The sequence below is a fragment of the Macrotis lagotis genome, chromosome 6 (genome assembly GCF_037893015.1).
Source record: "Macrotis lagotis isolate mMagLag1 chromosome 6, bilby.v1.9.chrom.fasta, whole genome shotgun sequence".
NCBI lineage: Eukaryota > Metazoa > Chordata > Mammalia > Peramelemorphia > Peramelidae > Macrotis > Macrotis lagotis.
Window position 1 is genome coordinate 186,175,627 of NC_133663.1, and position 20,148 is coordinate 186,195,774.

At 35.9% G+C, this 20,148-nt stretch overlaps 2 protein-coding genes across 3 annotated transcripts in view; one reads left to right on the forward strand and one right to left on the reverse strand.

The window, feature by feature from the left end:
* The window catches only part of TFDP1 (transcription factor Dp-1), a 149,894-nt gene extending 144,810 nt beyond the window's left edge, over positions 1–5,084 (forward strand). For both annotated transcript variants that reach the window (XM_074192107.1, XM_074192108.1), the window contains exon 12: positions 1–5,084. In XM_074192107.1, the coding sequence (XP_074048208.1) occupies positions 1–148 (148 nt within the window). In that variant the 3' untranslated portion in view covers positions 149–5,084.
* The window catches only part of ATP4B (ATPase H+/K+ transporting subunit beta), a 25,454-nt gene continuing 9,938 nt past the window's right edge, over positions 4,633–20,148 (reverse strand). Inside the window, exons 3-7 of the mRNA XM_074192109.1 lie at positions 13,833–13,946; positions 12,630–12,829; positions 10,148–10,207; positions 7,593–7,694; positions 4,633–4,964 (exon numbers count right to left, since the gene is read on the reverse strand). Coding sequence (XP_074048210.1) covers positions 4,803–4,964; positions 7,593–7,694; positions 10,148–10,207; positions 12,630–12,829; positions 13,833–13,946 — 638 coding nt within the window. The 3' untranslated portion in view covers positions 4,633–4,802. The remainder of the gene's footprint in view (positions 4,965–7,592; positions 7,695–10,147; positions 10,208–12,629; positions 12,830–13,832; positions 13,947–20,148) is intronic.

Sequence of the window (20,148 nt, forward strand, 5' to 3'; positions counted from 1 at the left end):
TGATTTTACCAATGGTACAGATGGAATGTTGGCAACGAGTTCCAATGGCTCTCAGTACAGTGGCTCCAGAGTTGAAACTCCAGTATCTTATGTTGGGGAAGACGATGATGATGATGATGACTTTAATGAAAATGACGACGAAGACTGATTTCTTGGCGTGTAGACATTTCCCTCCCTTCAAATTCAGCTTCAGGAATTAAATTGTTCTAGGGAAGAGAACTTTTTTAAAAATGTGGATTTTTATTTTTGATCCTACCCCTAAGGAAATATTGGTAAACTGTTGAATTTAGAAAGTGCGGCTCTGATAAGCAAGCAAAGATTGTTTTTCGTAGGATTTTTAAAATGTGGTGTGAATGTGTGTTTTGATACCAGTGTGCTAATGCAGATCCTTTATTTACTTGGTAGGATTTTGTGTTTTGTTTTCTAATATTTTTTACTTGAAGGAATGTCCATTTTGCCCCATAACAATTCTTGCTGAATTTGTTGAAGAAACTGTACTTCATCCACATCAATGAAAATAAAAGGCTATCCTTTTGAGGAAAATGGTTCACTGAATGGCCATTTATTTGAAGAGTGTTTTGAGTGGTGGCACTAATTGATGGATAGCAAGATGATATGTTTTTATGTTGCTAAATCATGCAATGTCCAAAGAACCAAACAAAAAAAGTTTTACTTTTTTAAACATTAAACTCCATAAATGTTATGAATTTATTTCCCTTAAATTATATTTACTGTTGTAATTCCATCAAGTTTATATAATTTCCTCTATATGTTGGTATGTATGGATTAAAAAAGGTTTAAAAAAAGTTTTTTGTTTGGCAAAAGTTTACTGCCATGCTGGTGCAGCTATATAAAAATATCTTGAAGGTTTGGAATGATTTATTGCTTATGTAAAATTTGCCTGATTTCTTACAGGCAGACTTTGGAAACTTTTTATTATATAGTTGTTTACATACTTATAAGTCTATCATTTAAAGACATGTACAGAAACAAATGTTTGTATTTGTTTCGTAAGCATCTTCCTGTAATCTATTATAAAGTTGAAATTAAATATAGAAAATGTTTTAACAGTTTTTTAACTCAAAATTTGTCAATCATTTTTAATAGTTCATTTTTTTATTAAAAAAAGGCATTTCAGGCAGGCGGTGTAGTCTCTTTTTAAATTTATTCACAAAGCAAAATTAACTGCACAAATGCTGTCAGCTGCCTGTTAAAAGACAATAGTCTTTTTATTGAAACACAAATAAACTTTTCTGTAATATTTTATGGAATTTAAAGAGACTTTAATTGTTTGACTTGTTTAACTTGGCACTGTTAGTTTTTATTAATAAAACGCGCATGGGCATTTTAAACAAGCTCTGTGTTTTTCTAATTCAGGATTATTCTGTCTAGAATTTTTTTGGTCTGGCTTGCTTTAAAAATTGAGTAACATTTAATTGCCAGGACCTAAAAGATATACCCTGGTGATAAACTTTGTGACACCCTTAATTCCCAGCATTGCCTTATTGCATTTGTGAGGGGTTTTATTTCTTGACCTCCCATGCTGATTATACCTGAATCCGGTACTCACCTGTATGGGGTGTCAGGGCCAGAAGAACCAGTGTTCTTCTTACTAATTCATGGAAGACTGAAGGAGATAGAGAATACTGTATATAATATAAAAGATGACTTTATATTCTAGTAGACAGTAATTTTTACAGTGCCCTCATAATTGGGACAGGTTTTCATCTTACCATCATAATAAGATAATTGAAAGTGACTTGCAAATTTTATTTACTTATATGAATAACAACATTCATCTCAGTCTCTGCGCCACTAATTTACCATGTATTCATTTTGGGTTACGTAACATCATGACATTGGATTTTTTTAAAGTTTCTGATCATTAGAAAACATGATCCTTTGAGGAGAAAGTGTAAATTATAGCTATTTTCTTAATCTTTATTATCCTTTAATAAATGAAATAGGTTAATGAAATTCAGTAATGAAGAAAATTGCAAAAGTTATCCATGTAAATAAATGTACAGTCAACTTTTGATCATTCAAGATAAATATCTCATGTATAACACCTCTTATTTTTTTGTTTGTGTCTTTTGACAAATCTACTTATAAACTCCTTTTAAGGGAATAAACCAGGGAATGATGAAACTCAAATCAATTAATCAACTAGTTTCAGCACAGTATTTGGGTAAAGAAGTTGGAGTAATTTAACTAAAGGAACTTAACATTTGTTTTTACACACTATTCTGTTCCCCTTTTGCTATACATAATTAAGACAACTTTAATTAGAAGTATGCTTCTTATACTTTATACTTTACTTTAATCATCAGAAGACCTCTCATATTTCTTAAATAACATCTTTGTATGCAGTAACATAGTGGAATCAATCATTCAAGGAATATATTTTATATATCAAGGAAATATCATTGGCACCTTTCATTTTACATATCAGAAATTGATTAGAAAACATAACTGTTAATGGCTAATGTATTAGCCAATTCTTCATTACAAGTGCTTTTAGAAGGGAAGAGAGGAGTAGAAAATTCAAAATAATCTGAAAATCTTCATTTCACTAAAAATACAGTCAAAATACTTGCATATACACTGCTTATTCAGTCTGTCATTCACAACCCATTTATCAGTCACATGGAATTCTGTCTCTTGAGCGTTATCAATGACAGTAATGCAGAATATAAAAGGGCACTGCAAATTCCACTCCTGCACCTTTGTGAATTGTTTATCTACAACCAAAATAGTCCCTTGCATTGAAGCTAGAACTTCTAAGTCATTGGACATTTACAACTATACTTAAACCTTAAATTTTAAGACTATGTACCACTGCATTTCAATCCAGTGATTTATAAAGTTGGACTGAGGATTTAATTTAGAGATGTTCTTATTCCTACATCATTTTTAACAATGGGTGAATGTTTGAGCTCAAACATTAGTTAAGTGGTTTTTGGGTTGACTATCAATGCTAAATTTGTGGCTAGTTTTTATTGTTATAGAAAATTGACAAGGGTTCCCCCCCAGAGTAGAATGTATTATTAAATTATTGATCAGGTCAATCTTATTGAATGGTTTTTAATGTGTGCCTTCATATGCAATTTATAATTCTTTCTTTCCTGTTTGTTTCTGATTGTTTCTCAAGCTCTGATAATAGGTCAAGATTGTAGTGGTCTTTTCTGAAAGAGGCTATATAGTCTGGGCAAAAGAATCTTAGCTCAGATTTCTAGTTATAATTCAACTGTTTATTTCTTCCTTTGTGACCTTGGCCTAGTGACTTACTATACATCCACCAAACTGGCAATTATATCTATGCTTTCATAAACTCCCAGGTTTATGAAGTAAAAGAAGTAAAAAGGCTTATAGTTGAAAGAATGGGGATTTGTGGACATAATGGCTATCTTCAAGTGGCTATCTTCTGGGTATGTAGTTAATAAAACTTCTTTTGCTTGATCCAAGATTAAAAACTCAAGGAATAAATGAGTTTGAGTTTTAGCCTGTTATAAGGAATTATCTACTAATATCAAAGTAATTCAAAAGTGTGAGGCAGCAGAGTCTAATGGAAAGATCAATGGACTTGGAGACCTCTAGACAAATTGAAAACAGGAGTTGCTAATCTGTACATAAGTATCTCTACAGGCTGCCTAATGACTTAGTTTTGAAATGTAATATTTCCATGTTTTATTGTTTGTTTTCCAATTATATTTTAATCTGGTTTAGGCTGCACTTGAGTGTTGTTGGCTACATGTTTAGTACCTCTACTTTAGAAGATTCGGATTCATATTCTGACTCTACTTGTAAAATGAAGGTGTGGTCCTTTATGAAATAGGTTGTCAATAGAGTTTAAACACTGCATTTCTGGCTGAGTTTTAAGTGTGGTCTGGCAACAAAGACCAGTAGAGATGCTTATCACCAGATGATTTGTGATATAAATATTTTCGCCTTCAGCAGCTCACCAAAACAGTCTACAAAAGTGTGGAGAAGAGTTACATCCAGGAGTAGAGGAAGGTGAGCCAACACCAGTGTCATGATGGATCTTGGAAGTGTTTAGTTTTGCAAATTTTCTGTTATGAATTAATTCCTTGGGGTCTGGGAGACATTCTTTACTGGTTTTTTTTAAAAAGCCCAACTGAAGCCAAACCTTGTAGTATTTAATTGGTTGGCCACTTGTTCTTTTAGGTTAACATGCTTGTGTTCACAGGTAAATAATGAATTTTTAGTTGTTAATATTTATGTTTTGTAATTCTCTAAAAATCAGTACAGACATTTAAGTACATCAAAATGAAAGTTGAATTTTCACATCAGTTCATTTTTTTAACTCAGAAAATAATCTCAATGAAAGTTGTAGATGTCCAGTAAAAAAAATTGGATAACTTGGATATACCTCTTAATATTTCATATTGTTACTGAAAGCAAGAATGTTTATTGTTGCAAGTCATTTTATGCCACGGTTAATAACTTTTACATTAATCGATAACTGATAAGTGACTACAAAGATGGAGATGTCAGTCATGATGTCCTTCACTAAATTTTTTCCGGTCAGGGCTGCTGTTAATGGACGAGCAAATCTTTACTATAGCCACAAAGCCTAGCAAATGGAGCTGGGAGCTGTAGAAATATGCACGTTATAGGAAATACCCAATGACTTTCACCCAGTTGCCTTTCTGAAATTATTAAGTTGACTTCAGCATTGATATTGAAAGAAAAAAATTGATGCTAATTTCACATGGGATGGAAGTAAGCAAATCAGTACAAAATTGAAAGAGTCTTCACCTGGAGTACTAATAGTGCTTGTTTCACTTGTGAATTTTAAGCTTGAATTCCACTTTTCCTTCATATGGGTCATGAGGATTGTCGAAGCTTACATTCTCTGCAATGATTTTACACACTATGATAACTTCTTTATTCTTGGGAATGTTGAGGAATTTGGCTGCTACTAGTGGGTTGCTATAGTGAGGCTGGAAGGGAAGCACAAAATGGATAATTATTTTTAGGTTTCCTGAAGTTGTTTTTGTTTAGGGAATAAATGTAAGAAAAGAGAAACATAATTTTAGAGGAGTTGGTATTGGAAAGTCACTATTGAGGAAAATTATGTCATGTTCCCTACAAAACTCCATACCATGCTGTGCTTCAGACATCTAATCCTTCTCAGGTTTATTTTAGAAGCATTCACTATTAACTTTTAGATATCTTCAGTTTAAGATAAATATATTTAAAGCAAGATTTTAAAAAGTGGCTAACAGGGGCAGCTAGGTGGCACAGTGGATAGAGCACTGGCCCTGGAGTCAGGAGTACTTGAGTTCAAATCTGGCCTCAGACACTTAATAATTACCTAGCTGTGTGGCCTTGAGCAAGCCACTTAACCCCATTGCCTTGCAAAAAAAAAAGTGGCTAACAGGTTTCCAAAAGTTTTCCATTCCCCTTTTTTATTAAAAGAAAATGAATAGATCATATCTCTCCACAATCAAGGAAAAGGATGATTTAGGATGTTAAAGGAGGATTGGTAAAGAAGCATTGGGTTCCCTGATAGGCAAAGATTAGTATTAAATAATGCCTTTTGTTTTTCTACATATATTTTTTTTACCTGACATCAGAGTCCACATCAGTAGTTTGATACTTCTATTCCTCAAACATTGATTAACCATTAGTTATTTGCCAAATATTGTGTCTAAATACCAGGAAGAGATATCACAGTAATATCTGGAGAGGATGGGATTATGGTAAATTGAGATATTTTATAGAGAAAGTGGCATTTGAATTGGACTCTAAAGACTTAAGTGGGAATTAGAAATAAAGAGAAGGGAAGGATATTTTAAACATAGAGAACAATTAGAAGTGACACAGTGATGTCTGTATTGCAGAGTATTCAAGAACCAGAATAGTTTAGCTTGGTTATAGCATAAAATAGTGGGGAATATGAAACAAGACCAGAAAGGGAGAGAAATACTAGATGGAGGACACAAATTTAAATTTGATTCATTAAAGAGCAGGGAGCAGCTAATTTGTCTAATGAATGACAAAAGATCTACAACTAAGGAAAGTCTGCCATTTCTCTGAAGGCTGGATTAAAGACAAATGATGGTTGTCCTTCATTCTTGAAGATGATGACATCAGGGATGTAATGTCACGAATTGTATTTGAGTGAGGGAGTGCTGTGTTAAGAGATTATCAGGGTTAAGTGACTTACCCAAGGTCACAGTGGCAAGTGCCTGAGGCTGTATCAGAACTCCCCATCCTCCTGACTCCAAGATCAGTGATCTATCCACTGCAACATTAGCTGCCCATTAAGAGAATGTGGAGGCAAGAGGAAGTCTAATTGAGGTAGCTATTGAAACATTCTGGCTGTATGACAGGACCTTACTGGGAGAGGGGTAGTGGGAATAGAAAGGGCAGGACAGATTCAGAGATAGAATCAGTAGAATCTCGTTACACAATGTGAGAGTGAGGACATAACCAAATAACAAAAATTTCTAACCCGGGATATTGGTAAGTGGTAGTACATATAGACTTAAGCTTAACTGTGGACATGTTAGGTATGTTATAATGAAAAGATGGGAACATCTAAGCAGGAATATCCCATAAGCAAATGGAGACTCAGGTCACAGGGGACAAGATCAGGGCTTGATATGGATTTGGAGATCAACACAGATATTTCTTTAAACCATAAAATTGAAGTTTCAAAGGGAGAGTACTGCAAGCACAGTAGAGAAAGACAAGTATAAAACTCCAAGGAAATCCACCTTAAGATAGCAAGGAGTCAGTGGACATGGCACTGAATTAGAGACAAGAGTAGAACCATAGAGTGAGTTATATAAATCTGAAACCATAAGAGCATCAGTTCATTAGAACTCAGAGCTACTTCAATAAGAGTATTAGGTACAGAAATGAGATTTGAGGAGGAAATTGAGGGTGGAGAAGCAAATGAGTTAACAATGAAGTGAAGATTAGGGTAGGCAACTTTTTCAGTAGTGATAGTAGAGGGAATAAGGTAGATGAGAGATGAAAATATATCTTGGTCCCTTTTTTGCCTAGAAGGGAGTTAATAGACTAGAATATTGAAGGTTTTGTCAGACTGTTGATATGTTAAATTGTTGTTTGTCCTTCATGTTGAAGAGGACCCTGACATCAGAGGTGTGATTCTATGACATGCACATGAATTGAATTTGAATGAGGGGGGTGGTTTTGGCTAAATCACCAGCCTCACTTTCTCCTCCAGAGGATACAATGATCAGAGTTGAGAGAAGGAAGCCCTAATCTTTTCAGTGAAGTGAGAGGCAAAGTCATCTGCTAAGTATTTGAAGACTTGACAAGATAGTTTTGTAGCATTCATTGGAAGATGCCAATATAAATAGAACACTTTGAGTACATCGTGTCATTAGTGTAAGAACTTCCTTCATGAACACAGAACCTTAGCAAGCCTAACCTTAGTTGCCTAAAGTTAGACTTGCCTTTGGCTTCATATCTAGTAACAGGTGTGATTCTAACTGAAGTCTTCCTTACTCCAAGGCTGGAGCTCCATATGTATCAGCTGTTTCTCTAAGAATTCAATGATGTCAGGATGATAAAGTATGAATTAAAAAATATACCTGTGCTTTTTTCCCATAATAAGGGAAGTAGTGTAGACTAAAGGTACCATTGGATGGATAGTAGTCCACTTCTAGAGGTTTGAAGTCTTTGTGGTCCTCTTCCTAAGGGCAAGAAATAAACCTTTAGTCCAGTTACTTGGGGTAGTGGCAATTTGCTTATTATCAAATTTATAATATAGCTCATCAGATAAGTGATAATAAACTATTTACTCCTAATCAATTTGTCTTGTGAAATTTAACTGAGTGTAATAGTTCCTAGTGTACAATCCTGAATAAATTGCTTGAAGAGAATTTAGATTTTGTCATCCTGAGGTATAGACAAGCTAAAATATATTCATAAGCAGATAAATTTCTTTTTTTCCTGCATTTTCTGCATTTAGGAATTTGTGACTATGTGGGAGACCTTTTCATACCTTTTTCAGAATTCATTAATAACTACCTGATTTATTTTTGTTTTTGCTTTTGTTAACAGGATCAACAAATTGTCTAGTAATGGATCTTTGGTTTGGAGGGGGAACAGATGAAAGATATTTATATATTATATAACATGACCTAACTGGGCATTTTTTGGGGGGGATACTTTTTTTTTCAACTAGTCCACAAACTGGGTAGGTATGTTTAAACTAAGCTAACACAAAAACCTAATTTTTAGCTTGAGAATAAATGATGCAAGTTTTAAAAATAGATGGCAGATAAGATTGATGGAACTAAATATAAATATATTATTGATTATAGTCTATATACTTGCTGATGTTAAGTTGGTAATGTGTGGTAATTATTGGCAATGCGAATTCAACTAAACTTTATTTTCATAATCATTGAATAAAAATTAAGGCAAATAATGCACCAAGACTAGTATTTTAACATTTAATAATCTATTTTATTAATCATATCAGTATTTTTATTAATTAATAATTTAAAATATATCACACTATTATATATTAATGTTATTTTAATATTAAGTTTATTAATTCAGAAAAAGTGAAATTGTACCAGTTTCCTAGGGTACTTACATTTTAAAATAGAGAACATGAACATATAGGTATGTTCAAAATGAATTGTTATTGTTTTAGAAGGAAGTAAAACTGCCTTGGTTCCTCAGAATTATCACCAAGCATTTTGAGTATTTTTCTCAAGGTAATGCTAAGTTGGATACATTTGCTAAGCAAGGTAACATTAGCCAATTTCTGCCTTCATCATATGTAGCTTTTTCCCTTTAACTGACCTATCTTGAAACAATATATATATTTTATGCCTTTAAAAATTAATTTATTAAGCAAAGGGATAATCAAGAAAATTTGAAGTTATTTTTCACAAATATAATTCTCTAACAGTGTTAATACATTTAAATCTGTCAAGAAAACTAATTTCTAGCAGTTATTTTCTTTTTTAAATTGCTTTTTGTCTGTGAGATAGGACTTAAAATCATAGAATACCTGTTAGAAGAGCCTTAGAAGTTATCTTGTTCAACTCTAACCTACACATCTTCTAGCAAATGATCCTGCCACATCTGTTTAAAAACAGGTGTCTAATAAATGCTCATTAAATTGAAATATAGGATGCTCTTCTTGAGGCAAACCCCTTTTATGGATAAGGCAATGAATCCAGAGTCAATTACTTTCTCAAAGTCAAACATTGTAGAAGGGATAACCTCATGATTTGAATCCAGGACCTCTGACTTTTAATTCAGTAATCTTGCTACTACACTGTCTCTCATTTTTTAATAGTTTTAATTATTTGGAACTTTTTTTTCTTTTAAGTTAGGATCTCTGTCATTGTTCTGCAGAAAATTTGTCTAATATCCCTCTTACAGAAGAAATCCTAATAAATAATTGATAATTTCATCATGAATCCTTTGGAATCATGGTTTGTACCTAGACTGATCAAATTTTGTAAGTGTTTCAAAGCTCTTCATTTTTACAATATTGTTGTCATTGTATTAATTGTTCTCCTGTTCTGTTCAATTCATTCTTTACCATTATATAAATCTTTTCAGGTTTCTCCAAAACATGCTTTCATCATTTTGTACATCATAATAGTATTCCATGACATTCATATGCATAAAGTGTTTAGTCATTCTCCAATTGATAAGCATCTTATCAGTTTCCAGTTCTTTGCCAGCAAAAAAGAGTTGTTTTAAATATTTTTATACATCTTTAGAGTTTATTTTGCTTAGGACTAAGCCCTCTCCAGGTAAAGCCTCCTTAGTTATTTTAACCCATCCTCATGGTACAAGTTCCAGCCCTCTCACTGCCCTTGTCACCATATTCTTAATGTACTCCAGTTTACTGATATCCTTCTTAAAATATGGTATCCAGGTGTGAACATAGTTGCTCTCTTATTCTGTTTAGGGCTATCACCTCTCTTCAACAGTGTGTTGATTAATATAACCATTGGTCTCCTTATTATCATATTCCTCTGGCGAGTTTGCATTTGATATTGGGTACATTATCAATCAACAAAAATTAATTTAATATCTTATGTTTGCCAGAGATTGTGCTAGGTGCTAATTATTGTCAAAATAAGTATGAAAAAGGAAAAAATGTCATACTTACTAGAAATGTGCAGTCTACTCTGGGAGCAGTATTGTTGTTGCTAGGGAGAAAATTGACTATCTGGGAAAGAAAAAATATTTCTGTTAAACACATTGAAAATAAGCTACTTATTTTTTTCTTAGCTTTTTATTTTTCATGTGAACTTTTAATTCTGTTCTCACTATCCCTTCTTCACTGAGCAGCAAATTAAAAAAAAAGACTAAAACGGTTTTTTAAATCCTTAAATGAATGGCTGAATAATATAGCAAAACAAAATTTCTCATAAGTCTTTTTTTTTTTTTTTTTTTAGCTTTTGCAAGGCAGTGGGGTTAAGTGGCTTGCCCAAGGCCATACAACTAGGTAATTATTAAGTATCTGAGGCTGGATTTGAACCCAGGTACTCCTGACTCCAGGGCCAGCTATCCACTGCACCTCCTAGCAGCCCCTATAAGTCTTGTCCATAAATGTTTCTCTCACATTTTAAGTTTATCTCCCTTCTATTTAGAGGTGAGTAATGGGTTTCATTTTCATCCTTTTGTTTTTTTAATTGATATTTTATTTTTCCAGATACATATTTTGACATGTTTTGGACATGTGTTATATATTTGCCTTGATCACAATTCTAAAGTCTTTCTGGGGTCGGCTAGGTGGCTCAGTGGATAAAGCACTGTCCTGGAGTCAGGAGTACCTGGGTTCAAATCCGATCTCAGACACTTAATAATTACCTAGCTGTGTGACCTTGGGCAAGCCACTTAACCCCATTTGCCTTGCAAAAAAACCCCCTAAACCTAAAGTTTTTCAAAGTTGTTTTTCTCTATAGTATCATCATTGTATAGATTGTCCTACTTCTACTCTTTGTAGCTAGGTGGTACAGTGAATAGAATGCTGGGCCTAGAGTCAGGAAAATTTATTTTCCCGAGTTCAAATTTGGTCTGACATTAGCTATATGACCCTGTACAAGTCACTTAAACCTGTAAAAGACCAAATAATCTTCCAGTTTTTTCTGAAATTATCCATTCTACCTTACTTATGACACAATAATTATATTCATATACTACAATTGTATAGCCCTTTTCCTCCTTAATTTGAAATTTTGGGCTGCCATGAGAAGAGATGCTGTAAGTATTTTTCTACATAGAGATATTTCTCTTCTTTCTTTGATTTCTTCAAGGTTGATATTTGGTGTAGTTGGTTTAAAGAGCATACATAGTAAGAAAATAAGTTTGTTAGGGTTTTGTTTTTTGTTTTGCCATGCATCCAGAAAATGAATGGGGTCATTTCTGTATTCATATGAAAAAAAATACCTGTTTTAAAGGTTATTTTACTTGTAATTATAAGGGAGAAATTCCCTCTTTAAAATGTTCCCCTTAAGAGTCCTTAAATACATAATATTTACATATTTACATTTTGTGTTGCAGTTGTTGAGTTTCACCAATATGTGATTTGGGATGAGTGTGATGAATAATCTTGTTTAGATTAAAATTTGAACTTCACAAAGACCATAGCAATGATTAATCTAACTTCATTTTTGTTGAATGATTTGTTTCCAGATAATGAATTAATGAATAACTCCCAAACTGGTCTTCAGTGTTTAACCAATATTCACTGGGCAATCTGGTCCTTAAAAACTTTAAATATAAATTCCAGCTGTTCTTTCCCTACTCACACTTCCTACTTCTTTGGCCAAAGCAGCCAATTTTCCATCTCTTGATGACAGATTTTATTACTTCTTTGCTTTTCCTCATTCACCAAATTCTCCCCATTCCACCCCACAATCCAAAATTCCACCCACCAGAACCCTATCCTTCAGGACTCAGCTCCTATTCCAAACTTTCCTGAAGGCTTTTGGGATCAAATGGAGGAAATGGCCCATCCTTTCTTTGACCTATATTGCTCATCCTATTTGCACACATTTAATCTTCCCATCAGGAGGCCTTATAGGTGTAGCAGGGAGAGCTCCAGAATCAAAAGCCAAAAGCTTTAATAAGTCTCTTAGCTTCTAAGTTTTATCTATCACATTCTGACAATCAAAAGAACATCAATATATTTTCCCCCAGTATCATCTAGCTGCTTATTATGATTTTATAAAATTTATTTATATCCCCTACAATGTTCTGTAAATTTGTTGAATGTATAATGGCACATCACATATATGTGTTATATCTATATAAATACAAGTGAAGTAGAAACATCTATGGCTCTTAAACTCTCTTTGCTAGTATTTTGTGGAATGGTTTTATTAGGAGTTGAACTCTGTTTGTAGTATCCAATAGTGTTGACCAGAGTGCCAACCACAGAATGGACATAGGACAGCTATTTGTTGATTTTGTTCACTTGTAGCAAAGGGATAACAGGCAGGATCTTCCTGACCTGAATGTACTTTAACTTGGGAGTAGGTTACATACAAGGATTCCCATCATTCCTTGAGCTACACCTCTGTCTTATACTTGTTGAATCTTAATACTCATAATTATCAGTGACCTTTTGGAAACTCAGTACTTACCCTATTCATTTTAATGATGAAACATGGTTTTCCTTCCTCAAATCCAAAATTAGGGTCTGTCAGGCCTGAGCAATTTTGAAGCATATCTGTTGTGAACTTGCAGGAAAACTTGGTGTGGTTTGGAGCATGAAATTCTTTTTGAATGAAGTACTGTCCAAAGGAACAGTTTATATTTTCCTCTTGTGCAACTGGAGAGTAAGCTGTAGTAGGGCAAAAGTGGCAGACAGTGACTTTCACCAGCCTTGGCTCTGGTGTCACAAACCACCTCGTATATTTGTGTATCACCACCCTCTCTACTCTCACTAAGAAATTGCTCTCTTAGCTCATTCTCTGAGGAGGAAGGATTTTTCATCAGAGTGACATTCAGTTTCATAAAATGTTAAATTCATACACCTTACAAATCAGATTTCCTTTTAAAAAATAGTCCTACAAACCTTATAGGTCACAAGTCCAGATCCAAAAGAGGGAGAAAATATCAAATCATATGGAGACAAATCAAGTCATAATAGGATATGATTTAGATTTTCACTATATTCTACACATCTATTCAAAGGGCTTTTTTTTTTGTTTATTTAGTTTCTAAAGGCAATGGGATTAAGTGACTTGCCTAAGGTCACACAGCTAGGTAATTATTAAGTGTCTGAGGTCAGATTTGAACTCAGGTACTCCTGACTTGGGCCACCTAGCTTCCCCTTATCCAAAGAACTTTAACCTCATGAGATCCTGAATCCCCCTTTAATGAGTAGAGGGATTTGTCCAAAGTTACAGGGTATCATTAAAAGATCTGTGACGAATACAGGTCTCTTTGTAGACACAGACTCATAGATATAAACAGCTGGAGTGCAAAGGAAATCAAGCAATAGTTGCATAATCCAGGCCAAAAAATCTCCCCAACTGTGGCCTGAAATGATTAAAATGATTCCAGTATTTTTCATGGACATGTGAAATCAGGGTCTGGAGAGATAAGGGGGTAAAATGGATAAACACCCAACTTGGATCCTAGAGACTTGGGTTTGAATTTTTCCTCAGATAATTAGGGGCTTTGTGCTAGTGAGCAAGTCATTTGCATTCTCAACCTGTTTTCTTTATCTCAAAAGTGAGGATAGTAATACTTGTGATATAAATTTGGCATAAATTTGGCTTTATTATTTTTCCTCTTGGAAAGTCAAAGTTAAAGAAAAAAATAGGTTTTTTTAACTTTACCTGACAAAAACATATGAAGTGTTTGGGTAAGATCCCTCCAGGAAGATTTATCAGAAACATTGTAGACAATTTCTAGACCTCTTTCACCGTAAACATCTGGCCTTAATGTCACCCCTGAGGAGGAAAAGAAAATAATTAATGTTTCTTCTTTGTCTTCTTCAAACATAAACTCAGGAATCTAAGTTTACACCAGTATAGCAGGAGAGATAGGCAATGCCATTCTTATTTTCCTGATGAAGATACAACCCACACATGAGTTACTTTGTCCCAAAGTTACACAATAATCATGTGGGGAAGCTGAGATTAAAAACCTTAGCATCCCCTGAGCAGAGGCAGGTTGACCAGGCTTCCTCTCTTTAAATGTTTCAGGAGATTTAATTAAATTTAAAGTTTGTTTGAATATGACCCCAACCTGATTGAAATGCAATTTTTAATACTTAAAGTTCAATGTAAATTTGAGTTGTTATATATCATATATCATCCCCAGGGAGCTAGGTGGCACAATAGATAGAGTGCTGCTCCTGGAGCCAGAAAGACCCTCAAACAGTTCAAGTTAAAATTTCCTAAAATTTACACAGATATTTGCTAGCTGTGTGGATGAGTCACATAATCTCTCTGGACTCAGTTTCCTCATCCATAAAATGGGAATTCTGATAGCATCCACTTCTCTGGGTTATTGGGAGGATCAAATGAAACACTGTGTAAAGTACTTCACATCTCTTAAAGCAGTATATAAATACTAGCGGCTATTCCATCAAAGGCATCATTTAATAGCATAGTGACCTGTAGGTGCAAAGAGGAGTTAGACTATGGAGACAAGCTGATTGGAGCATATTATGTTAGAGAAACTAAATATATGTATAGTTAGTTCTGGATCTGAGGTATGTTTATTCCTTACACAGCAACAGTAAAGGAGGCCTTTATGTTTAATGAGTCAAGTTGGCTACATTCCATTTTCTTTCCCTGCTGCCCCCAGAATGTCTCTTTTTTTCTCAACTCTGGACCCCACTTCTTACTTAATCTACTATGGATTAGTAATGGTATTGCCAGAGTGAAAGTGGCATTGAGGGAGCAGGGAATGCCTCTTCATTCACTACCTTAAGTAACACTGTTTTTGTTGTTCAGTTGTTTCAATTGCATATGACATTTTGTGACTCTATTTTGCAAAGATACTGGAATGGTTTCCTTCTCCAACTCGTTTTACAGAAGAGGAAACAGCTAAATAGGGTTAAGTGACTTCCCCAGGGTCACACAGCTAGTAAGTCAATGTCTAAGGTCAGATTTGAACTTTGACTCCCAGCCTTGTGCTTTATCCACTGGGCCACTCAGCTGTCCCCTAAGTGACACAATGGACTTAAAAATTCAGGCAGATCTGACTTCAAATCCTGCTTTGGACAATTCCTAGCTATGTGACCATGGGAAAGTCACTTAATCTTTATTATTCCTTTTAAAGCAAAAAAGTCAAGTATTGTGATAAGCACAGATGAATTCAATGATAGAAGCAAAACAGTCCTGTCTCAGGACTAAAAATGGCAACTATTTATATGGTACTTTATGTTAGTGAAATGTTTGCACAGTACCATATATCCCATGGGGTAGGTGCAGTCATTATCCCTGTTTTACAGATAATGTCTTTGTGCCTCGATTTCCTTATCTGCACAATGGAACCAGGGGAAACAAAAGGATTCTAAGATTTCTTCCAATTCTAAATCTATGAGCCTGTTACTTACCCTCAGTCACATTGGAAGTTGTGAGGCAATGATTGAACCAGGTCTTCCTGGCTTCATGCCTTAGCACTTGTCTTCCATATTATGCTGCTTACTTGCATTCTCTGTAAACTAACATTATGTTGAAGCAAGCAAAAAGGTGGCACAATGGAGAGAGCTCCAGGTCCAATCACACCCACATAATCACAGATCATGTGATGATAGGATCACAGGTCTAGAGCTGGATAGAGATCTCAGAGGCTATCTAATTCAACCCCCTTATTTTACAGATGGAGAAACTGAGACCCAGGAAGATAAAGTGACTTGCCCAAGGACACAGACATTGTAAGCATCAGAGATTGGATGCTTGAAACTATGAAAAATACTAAAAGTACTTTAGTACACTATGAAAGTACTAAATGGTGATAATAAAGTAGAACAGAATTTGCAAATGATTTTTCAATTGAATAAAGTTCCAGTGTCCATGCAACCTTAACTTAGTTATCTCCCTTCTCTGGGTCCATCCTCATCTGGAAAATGAAATGGTTTAGACAGGTAATATCTAAGAACACTTTCATCTCTACATTCTATGACTGAGAACCAAACGAAGAGCTGTGAAAAAAATTGAGGAAAGGATAGGTCACTTTAATTGGTGAGGTGAGAAGGCTCTTTTTTTCAGGATGTTTCTGTTTTGTTATTTAGGAGGCTATTCACTTGCTTTTCAAGAGTGCTTTCTTGCTATTTAACAAACATTTGAAAACTACCATAGTCATAGATAATTTGGTTAGGATTTAGAGTCAAAAGAAAGTTTGGGGGCAGGGAAGAAAACCTTAGAAAACATCCTGTACATCCCCCTCCTTTTATAAGTGAGAGACTGAGGTCCAGAAATGTGTGAGGCGCTGTGCTATTTGTTGGAGACAAAGATGAACACAATGTCTACTATGAGTTTATAAAAATGTGATTAGGGTTTGGGGTAAGGGGAGTGTAGAATGGGGAGATGGAATAGTTACCTAAGCATGATATAAAATGAAAGGTCAGGGGCAAAGGAGAAGCAGTAAGTGGACATGGAACAAATATTGGATTCCATCATCTCTGCAGCTTACTATTGGTTTAGCTTAGTTCCCCAAGTGAGAATCAGTTTGTTTTTCTATAAAATGAGAGGGTTGGACTGGGTAATCTCATGGAGCACTTCTAGCCACAGAGAATTTTGTGAGCCAAGCAGAGTATGAGGAGAGCTCAGAGGATCCTAGACCTTGGCCTGGAAAGGACCCCAAAGAATGTCTAGTCCAGTTCCTTAATTTTACAGATAAAGAAGACACATAGAGATTGACTTGCCCAAGGTCACAGTAGTCAGTAGCAGAGCCAAGAACTGAACCTCTGATCTCAAATCAAATTTCCTTTCCACTAACTGGAGAGGAGGTCACCTTTGGGGTGTGTGTGTGTGGTGTGTGTGTCTGTGTGTGTGTGGTGTGTGTGTCTGTGTGTGTGTGTATAGGGGTGTTAAGGGAGGAGATGTTCTCTTTAGGTTTTTACAAGGCAAATGGGGTTAAGTGGCTTGCCCAGCTAGGTAATTATTAAGTGTCTGAGACCGGATTTGAGCCCAGGTACTCCTGACTCCAAGGCCGGTGCTTTATCCACTAAACCACCTAGCCACCCGGGAGGAGATTTTGTATAGAGTTCAATTATCTCTAAAAGTGTTTCTATCAATTTGTTTAATAATTATAGCTAACATTCATATAGTACTTTAAAGTTTACAAAGAGCTTTAAAAATATTAACTCATTTTATCTTCACAAGATAATAGAAGATAGGTACTATTATCCTTATTTTTCAGATAATGAAAGTGAGACAGACAAGTTAAATGACTTGCCAAGGGTCATAGCTAGTAAGGATTTGAGGCCAGATTTGAACTTGTGACTTCCTGACTAAGGTCCAACACTGTTTTACCACTTAGCTACACAAATATGATATGATATATAGGATGTAATATGATATAGTATAACATTGGATATACAATATAATGCTACTTTTATGAAATCTAAAATAGTTCTATGATATAACAAATAGTGGGGATGGCTAGGTGGGGCAGTGAATAGAGTACTGACCCTGAAGTCAAGAGTACCTGAGTTCAAATGGGGCCTCAGACACTTAATAATTACCTAGCTGTGTGGCCTTCGGCAAGCCAATTAAACCCCATTTGCCTTGCAAAAGCCGAAAGAAAGAAAGAAAGAAAGAAAGAAAGAAAGAAAGAAAGAAAGAAAGAAAGAAAGAGGGCAGAGCCAAGATGGTGGAGCCAAGATGGCAACAAGAGCGGATTGTGTCTTAGGCACTCTCTCATAAAACTTTTAAACTAAGAACTCAAGAGACAGAACCCACAGAGGATCCCAGTGAGGCAGTTCTACTCAGGGTAACCTGGAAAAGAGCAGAAAGGCTCTGCTCCCCCGGGTCGGAGAGGCTACCCGCCAGAGGGGTGGCCTGCCAGAACAACTTCAGCCTCCCAGAGGCAGCCCCAGGGCGCTGGGAGCCGGGGCTCACAGCAGCATGGGAGTTTCTTGAGATACGCCCTGGGGAGCATTGGGCACAAATTGGGGGAACAGCTGGGGGACCTCTGCCAGAGCCCAGCCCTCAGGGCACACAGAGAGCAGCATGGCCAGCCCAGTTCCAGGAAACAGAAGCAGGCAGATCCAGTAAGCAGGAGCCTCCAGGGCATGAGCCCATTGAGCTGAGGGAGGGGAGTGAAGAGAGAGACTGCAGAGCTCTGTCCTCTGCCCCTGGAACAGGACTCTGGGATTCTGACCACATTCAGATCCTGATCACAGTCCAGGCTCCCCCATAGAACAGCAGGGCCCCCCCCCCCCCACCTCAGCCCATGGCAGAGGGCTGTGCATATGGTCATTCACAGACCAGAAGGGAGAACAGAGCCTCACACACTGAGACCCTTGGGGGAGTGTCCCCAAAGCTCAGGAAGCACCCCCAAAACAGGCTAAGGCTGGGAAAATGAGCAAGCAGAGAAACAAGAGGAACACCACTGAGAAATATTTTGCCTGTGAGCCCAAGAAGGATCAAAACACTCAGTCTAAAAATGAGGAGGCACAAGCTCCTGCATCTAAAGACTCCAAGAAAAACAGAAATTGGGCTCAGGATATGACAGAGCTCAAAAAAGACTTTGAAAATTAAATGAGGGAGATAGAAGAAAAACTGGGAAAAGAAATGAGAGAGATGCAGGAAAAATATGAAAATGAAGTCAGCAGTGTAGTCAAGGAAATCCAAAAAAATGCTAAAGAAAATAGCATGCTAAAAACCAGCTTAGGTCAATGGATAAAACAGTTCAAAAAGTTATTGAGGAGAAGAATGCTTTAAAAAGCAAAATTGGCTAGATGGAAAAAGAGATAAGAAAACTCTCTGAGGAGAACAAATCCTTCAGACAAACAATAAAACTCAAGGAGATTGATGAATTTACAAGAAACCAGGACTCAAAACCAAAAAAAATGAAAAATTGGAAGAAAATGTGAAACATCTTGAAAAAACAACTGAATTGGGGGGAAAGTTGTAAAACTGAAATAATATATTAAAAATACATTTAAAAAAAGAAAAAAACAACTGATATGGAAAACAGACTTAGGAAAGATAATTTAAAATTTATTGGAATACCTGAGAGTCATGATCAGGAAAAGAGCCTTGACATCATTTTCAAAAAATTACTACAGGAAAATTGCCCTGATATTCTAGAAGTAGAGGGCAAAATAGAAATGGAGAGAATCCACCGATCCCCCCAAGAAAGAGATCCCAAAAAACCAACCCCTAGGAATATTATAGCCAAATTTCAGAACTCCCAAGTCAAAGAGAAAATATTACAAGCATCCAGAAGGACACAGTTCAAATATAGTGGAGCTGCAATCAGGATCACACAGGACTTAGCAGCAACTACATTGGAAGCTTGTAGGGCTTGGAATATAATATACCAGAATGCAAAAGAGCTTAGAATGCAACCGAGAATCAGCTACCCAGCAAGGCTGAATGTCCTTTTCCAGGGAAAAAGATGGACTTTCAATGAACCAGGGGAATTTCAAATGTTCCTGTTGGAATGGCCAGAGCTGAACAGAAGGTTTGATCTTCAGATACAGGACTCAGGTGAAGCATAGAGAGTGGAGGAGAAGGGTAAAATATGAGGGACTTGATGAACTACAGATATTCCTGTATAGAAAAATGATACTGACAATACTCATATGAACCTTCTCAGTTAATAGAGCAGGTAGAGGGAGCTTTTATAGTTGAAGCATAGGAGAAAGCTGAATTTGAAGATAAAATATGGTGTAAAAATGGAATCAATAGAAAAAAAGGGAAACGTAATGGGAGAAAGAAAAAGGAGTGGGGGGATAGGCCAAGATATTTCAGATAATAAGATTTTTCTTTATTTCAATGAGCTATTGCAATGATAAGGAAGGGGGGAAAGGCAAGGGGGAATGAGGGAATCTTTGCTCTCATCAGAGGTGGTTAGAAGAGGAAACAGCATATATATGCAATGGGGTATAGGCATTTGGAGTAAGAAGGAGAGGAGGGGGACAGGGGGATGGGGGTTATGTGAGTGATGGAGGAGAGGATGGACCATGGG